The sequence below is a fragment of the Sinocyclocheilus anshuiensis genome, unplaced genomic scaffold (assembly GCF_001515605.1).
Source record: "Sinocyclocheilus anshuiensis isolate Anshui unplaced genomic scaffold, SAMN03320099.WGS_v1.1 scaffold394, whole genome shotgun sequence".
NCBI lineage: Eukaryota > Metazoa > Chordata > Actinopteri > Cypriniformes > Cyprinidae > Sinocyclocheilus > Sinocyclocheilus anshuiensis.
In genome coordinates, this window is record NW_015542343.1 from 386292 (window position 1) to 393594 (window position 7303).

At 36.9% G+C, this 7303-nt stretch overlaps 1 protein-coding gene across 2 annotated transcripts in view; it reads right to left on the reverse strand.

Moving 5' to 3' along the window:
• Positions 1-2221: 2221 nt before the first annotated feature.
• Positions 2222-7303, reverse strand: part of egfl6 (EGF-like-domain, multiple 6) — a 29801-nt gene continuing 24719 nt past the window's right edge. The window contains exons 12-14 of one of the 2 annotated variants that reach the window (XM_016489786.1): positions 5805-6067; positions 4300-4431; positions 2222-2328 (exon numbers count right to left, since the gene is read on the reverse strand). In XM_016489786.1, the coding sequence (XP_016345272.1) occupies positions 4324-4431; positions 5805-6067 (371 nt within the window). In that variant the 3' untranslated portion in view covers positions 2222-2328; positions 4300-4323. Of the gene's footprint in view, positions 2329-4141; positions 4432-5804; positions 6068-7303 lie in introns of those variants that run through there. The other variant, XM_016489785.1, reaches the window with a different exon arrangement.

The window sequence follows — 7303 nt, forward strand, 5'->3', positions numbered from 1 at the left end:
TGGCGGTCTCTCCTCAACCACCACCAGTGTGCAGCATCCACTTGGATGATGCGACGACAGCCACAGGACAACGGCGCCAGTGAGCTCACCACACACCAGCTACAGGTGTAGTACAAGCTAGTAATGGTCTTTTGGTCATTGACTTGCAGAAAATATTCTGTGCGAGTTAGTGTTAGAGGCTACTAGAATGCAGGGGGGCGCCGACACTGATCTTGCATACCCCTCGGCAAATGTGCAGTTATGCCCCTGCAGTAACTGTAAATATCATATGGAGCAAAGTTGTTCTTCTCTTGTTTACGGCTCATTTTGGTGTAGTAACTCATCTGGTTATTCACAGAGACTGAAATCAAATCACATTCACTTCAATCATCTTGATCAACACACATCAACACATCACATCATTCAGATCCAAGAGAAACTCAGACACCCAACATATAACAGATCCAGAAACAGATTGCTGCTCATCATTTACTAAATAAATAAATGCTGGAATCCATAATATTAAATATAACAAATCATAATTGTGTATAGTGATCCTACACCTGTACTGAAAATTACTTTTGAATGTGTTTCCTCACCTTGATGTGCTGAACTGTTTTTCTCAAAATTTCCTTATTTTCATTGTGTTGAAGTTTCTCCTGTAAAGATTTCAGTGCTGTATTGAGCTCCTTCCTAGAATAAAAAAAAAAGTAAAACACCAGATTACAGTGAAGAGAAAACAGTGATCATACAGTACTGTGAAAAAGTATTTTCCCCATCCTGATTTCTTGTTATATTTATGTGTGTATATCTCATACTAAATTGATTCAGAAGTCAAAACCAAACATAAAACAAAAGCAACCTGAGTAAATACAAATTACACTTAAACAGATTTTTTTCAACAGCATGAAGTTGGTTAAATGTTTTAACACACTATGCCAAAGGTAAAAAAAAAAAAAACTATTTAATTTGAGATGGTTAAATACTTTTTCACAGCAGATTATGTCATATGAATTTGAGTAAAATGGCAGAGAGAAATATTAAGTGCATGTATGTGATGATATCTGTGTTTACAATGACTTATTGTTCTTTACATATGAAACAAGAGACATTTGTCTTACCTTATATGATGAAACCACTTCACTTATTGGTCTGAATTTGTGATTGTCGTGTTGTTCTGAATCTCTGCACACTAAACACGCAGGCTGTTTGTCCTCCAGACAGAAGAGTTTGAGTTTCTCACTGTGTAAACTGCAGATCTCCTCAGATCCTGATGAACGGCTCTCATTTCTCTCCTTCAGGAACGACTCACACAAGTTTTGTAATGCCAGATTTACTGGAGAAACGTTTTTGAGGATCTTCTCCTGCAGACAGGACAGTCTTGAGTTCCCTTTCATGGGAACTTCGAACTGCGTCCTCTAGGGGTCGCTATGGGGAACGCCTCGTCGTGATGGTGCAACAGCTAGCAGTTATTCAACTGAGGGAGCAACACACCCAGTTCTCAGTTCGAGAAGGGGGCTCGACCTGCAGCATGTTCCAAAGCTGGAACAGCTAGCAATAATTTTTCGAAATTTTTCTCTTCTTTGTCTACTGATGGCAGATTCTTTTTTACTTTTTCTCTAAGAGAAGAAAATCAGCATGACAAAGGAGAAATAAGAAGTCAGTCTTTTCCTGGTAAATGTTGTAAGAGGGTGGAGTTTCAGATCACCTTGGGGTGTTTAAACAGCTCTAAGGACAACATCAGGATTTCTTCATATTACATTTGAATAACATACTTTCAAAATTAACTTGCATTGAAACTTTCTCAAGTATAATGCTAGAAAACTTTAAATCACACACAAGAGAACAATGAAAAACACATTGATGTTAAAAAACAAACAAAAAACAAGACACTTCATTTGGGTTTAATTTATTGTTCTTTATTTGTCAGACTTTCTAAAGCAGAGGTGGGTAGAGTCTCAGTCTCAGACGTCACACCCACGGACCAATGGCTGAAAGTCCGATGCATATAGCACACAAAATTGGAAACACTTTAGGAGTTTTGAAGTCGGCATCGGATTGGAGGAATTATTCAGGATTTCCGGGAGACGTGTGTGTTGCGTTCTTTAACGTTTTGCCTGGAAACAAAGATGCCGTGACAAGCAGCGCTTGTTTACCATTTTGAATATCAGTTATGTTGATAACTTTCTTCATTTTAAGTGGCTTGGCCAACGTTGTCCAACGGCCGACTGTCGGCTTGGCGTGTCCTGGGCTTTACCTGTCAGTTATATGGCCTCTTGGGTGGTCCTTGGCCATTCAAAGTGGTTCCCAGACCTTCTGCTGTCAGTCTTAAGGTCTGGCTACGCAAGACTATGGGTAGAGCAACCAAAAACTCAAGTAAAAGTACTTTTAGAAACGAGTGTTCATCTCATATTCTGTGATAGTAGCACATTTTTAATATATAAATTAGTATATATCTCTTAAAACATGACAATTCCATGGTTTGTAGTAGCCTATATGCACTTTTAGTGTTTAATAATCTTTTTGGTTTGAACTATTCGTGAACCAATTCATACCAGTACGCAAATTGTTTGATCAACTCTTTGAAATGAATCGACTCTTCTTGTGAAGACAAAGAGAGTCATATAAGTTTGAAAGAACATGAGTAAGTGATGACAGATCTTTAAAGTCCCCATGAAATCAAAATTGAAGTTTTTCAAAAAATTTTTTTTTATATATGTCAGCCTTAAAGTTAGCTATAAGCTAGTTTGCATTTAGAAGATATAAGCATTCAAACTTACGCCAATATGGATCAAGGATTTTGATGACATCACCCTACACTGCAGCTTCTCATCAAACTTTGCCCAATCAAATGCTCTCTAGAATCCAAAACTTAGATGCTGAAAAGGCAGCTGAAATTGGTCACTTGTTCACAGAGTTAGTATTTTCTGTATGGTCAATGGCACGTAGTGCACTATATAGGAGATAGGGAACGATTCAGGTAGTGTAAATATGCTTTCTATTGGGGCAAAAGAAATCTGGTTTTGCGTTGTGTCCATTGAACCACCCATAAAATGTTTGGCCTGAGTTTTCTTTGCCTTTACTCAGACCAGCAGGCATCACCAGCGTGTGGTGTTTTAAGCGCTTCAAAACAGTGAATTATTTTACGAAGCAGTTGGTTCAATTGATTCAAAGCTTAGAAAAGGTTTGTTTCTCTCATCAATTTGTAAACTATCCCTCACAGCCTTGTTAAATTCAATATAGCGTCTAAGCAGTATTATGGGTCAACATTTATTTATTAAATTATTTTAAAATGATTTATTTAGTTATTAGTTAGTGAAATATCACCACTGAACTAGCTCAAAGCTGATGGTATAGAAGGTTTTAGCCTACTTCATTGCCAAATATCTATTACTATATAGAGAAAATTAACGAGATGCTGTCGTCTTGAAAATTAGTCTTGGCAGTTATTGATTTGAAATTATGTATTAAAGGGTTAGTTCACCCAAAAATGAAAATTCGGTTATTAATTACTCACCCTCATGTCGTTTCAAACCCGTAAGACCTTCGTTCATCTTCGGAACACAAATTAAGATATTTTTGATGGAACGCCGGATCTGTTTCCTACGTTGTTGTGATTTGATCTGAACGGAAACAGTGTATCCGTGTGACGCAGCTGACACAGAACAGCATACGCTGTTTACATCCAGCTGATATTCTCCAAAATGGCACCAGGGCGATGCGGAGGAGACGAATTGTTGAATAAAGTCGTTTTTTTTTTTCCTTCTTTTGCACACAAAAAGGATTCTCGTAGCTTCGTATAATTGCGGATGAACCCCTGATGTCACATGGATTATTTTACAGATCTCCTTGCTACGTTTCTGGACTTGGGAACATTTCAGTTGCGTTGCTGTCTATGCAGGGTCAGACACTCTCAGATTCCATCAGAAATATCTTAATTTGTGTTCCGAAGATGAACGAAGGTCTTACGGGTTTGAAACAACATGAGGGTGAGTAATTAATGACAGAATTTTCATTTTTGGGTGAACTATCCCTTTAATAAAGAATTCTATGAACAGAAGTATAAAATTGGGAAATCTGTTAAAATATTTTAATGTAAAGCAAAATGTACAGCCATTATAATGTTACAATGTTTATATAATCATACAAATATCGACTGATATCTACCTACAATCAGAAAACAGAATATCAATAACACTTACATGAATGTAATTCTCCTTATTTTCATGCAGGTTTGTACCTGCTTATTATGAAAGCTGAGCAACAGCTAAATCAGCTAAGTCTTTTGTTGTTGTTGAGATGGTTAAAAAAGTCACAAACCAGACGAAGTCCTTTGTGTCGCCACTAAAAGATGTCGGATTTATCATCCGAACAGGGTCCTGAGATCAGAAGCACGTGATCCAGACCGATCTCTCCGCTTACTGACCTCCCACGCTCGGCCTCAAAGATGATCTGAAGAAACAGTCAAACCATTAATAAATATACTGTAATAAGCTGGAGAACATAAAACATATCAATACAAGATCTGGGTCAAACAATTAGACACATTTCAAAACCCAATCAATAACTTGTTTGTAAATTGTTCAAAAAAAAGTCAGCATATGCTAATATTTTCTTAATATTTTTATCATGTTTTCTACACTCTTAAAAAAAAATCTGTAACAATATGGCATAATGTACAGTATTGATATAACTGATATTTTTATTTTAATTTTGAAATTTTGATTTTTGAACTGCATTATGTTTTGTTAATGGAAATTTCTGTTAAATTAATGAATAACGTCCTTGCAGAATTTTTTGTTCTTTCTTTAGAGTGTAGTTGTAATATGATTATATATAATACATATTTAAACTTAAATATTAATGTGATTAAAATAACAGTATAATTAAAAATAAACATCTTAAAACATACTGTTTGTGTGTGTGTTTGTGCGTTAAATATGTTACTTATTATTACTTTATATACACACATATATAGAGACCAGATCTAGTTCAAATAATAAGTAATTTTTTACCATCCAATCATTTCAATTTTTTCCTATATATCTTAATATTTTTGTCATGTTTTCTAGTACAAGAAAAGTGAGATGCAAAATGACTTAAAATGATCAAAATTAAGTGAATTTATGCTTAAAACAAGAAAAAAATCTGTCAGCTATAAAAATTAGACTAGTTATTGCATTTTTTTCCCTTATTTGTTCATTTTAAGCATAAACTGGCATAATTTTGATTGATTATTCAGAAAACAATACTTAAAGTAAATAATTTTGAATCTAAATGTATCCTGATTTAAGAATGTTTAGATATTTTTACTGGAAAACAAGACATAAATACTGAGGGAGAAAATAATTTTTTGCAGTGTGTGGCATATCACACCCTTCAATTTGAAGAACTTTTAGAAAACTCAGGCTGAATAACTGTAACTCACGGCCTCCGCAGTGTTTTCTGTCCAGGTGGTGGTGATCTGCTCTGACTGCCAGCTGCGGTTGAGAGGGTTTCTTCTCTCCCAGACGGCGACAGCGCTGTTGTCCAGCATCACTCGTAAGATGCCCATGTTCTGACCCTGAATGCGATAATCAAATTTCAGACAGAAGCTGCTCTGACGCATGTAATCATCCAGCAGCAGCTTCATCCTCGCCTGCTCCTTCCTGTTCCCCACAGGACCGTCGAGAGCCAAGTAATATTCCCTTCCTATGTTTAGATATTTTTACTGGAAAACAAGACATAAATACTGAGGAAGAAAATAATTTTTTTGCAGTGTGGCATATCACACCCTTCAATTTGAAGAACTTTTAGAAAACTCAGGCTGAATAACTGTAACTCACGGCCTCCGCAGTGTTTTCTGTCCAGGTGGTGGTGATCTGCTCTGACTGCCAGCTGCGGTTGAGAGGGTTTCTTCTCTCCCAGACGGCGACAGCGCTGTTGTCCAGCATCACTCGTAAGATGCCCATGTTCTGACCCTGAATGCGATAATCAAATTTCAGACAGAAGCTGCTCTGACGCATGTAATCATCCAGCAGCAGCTTCATCCTCGCCTGCTCCTTCCTGTTCCCCACAGGACCGTCGAGAGCCAAGTAATATTCCCTTCCTGAAGAACCAAAGAGAAAGAGCCACGATCAAGATTAATGAATTTATTGGGATTTTTTAAAAGAATGTTTTTACATCGTAACACAGTATAAATATTGCAAGGGGGGGGTGTAACTATAACAAACCAGAGGAGGAAATGTTATGCAATACTGTTAAAAATTTGTGTAAATATTTATTCAAAATGTTCTCTCTCTATATATATACTGTATATGTGTGTGTGTGTGTGTGTGTGTGTGTGTGTGTGTGTGACCCTGGCCCACAAAACCAGTCATAAGGGTCAATTTTTTGAATTTCAATAATCATAAATTAAGTTTTGATATATTTACGGTAGGAAATTTACAAAATATCTTCATGGAACATGATCTTTACTTAATATCCTAATGATTTTTGGCATAAAAGAAGAATATATAATTTTGACCCATACAATTAATTTTTGGCTATTGCTACAAATATACCTGTGCTTCTTAAGACTGCTTTTGTGCTCCAGGGTCACACACACACTAGTGGTGCAACGGATCACAAAATTCACGGTTCGGATCATATACGGATTTTGAGTCACGGATCGGATCATTTTTCGGATCAGCAAAAAAACAACAACAAAAACATAAAACACAAACAATTACACAAATTACAAGCATAGATGAAAACAACAAATCACACATTACAAATATCAGCATTTAGGTGCAGAAATGTAATAATTAAGTTTAACACAATAGTGCTCACTGCACAAGTTAAATACAGATTCATCTTTGTTAGAGCTGTGGTGTTGTTTGATTAGCAGACAGAAACAGGTATTTATTGGCTGCTGTCTCTTTAAGACCAAATGCACGGACACGGATTCGGTTTCTTTCTCAGCTGTTTACGTTCACTTAAGACATAACCGACTGTGCTTACTAGAATACTTGCCAAGGCGGGTATTTTAACATAACTTTGTGTGTATGTGAAACAGGGATCACGCTGTGTCTGAATCGCGCCTCTCTCTCTCTGCGTGTGCACGTGGCAGCAGCTGAGCACACAGAAAAAAGCGCGCGAGTTAAAACTGCTTGAATGTGTAAACTGGCAAGACAAAACATGTGCAAATGATAAACTTTCACTCTATGATGGTTAAACTTAACAGTTAATCTGCGAATCACATGCGTGCCAAACCCTGGGGCCTGGTCCGTACGGATCACGGATCATCTACGTTCCGTTGCACCCCTAACACACACACACACACACACACACACACACACACACA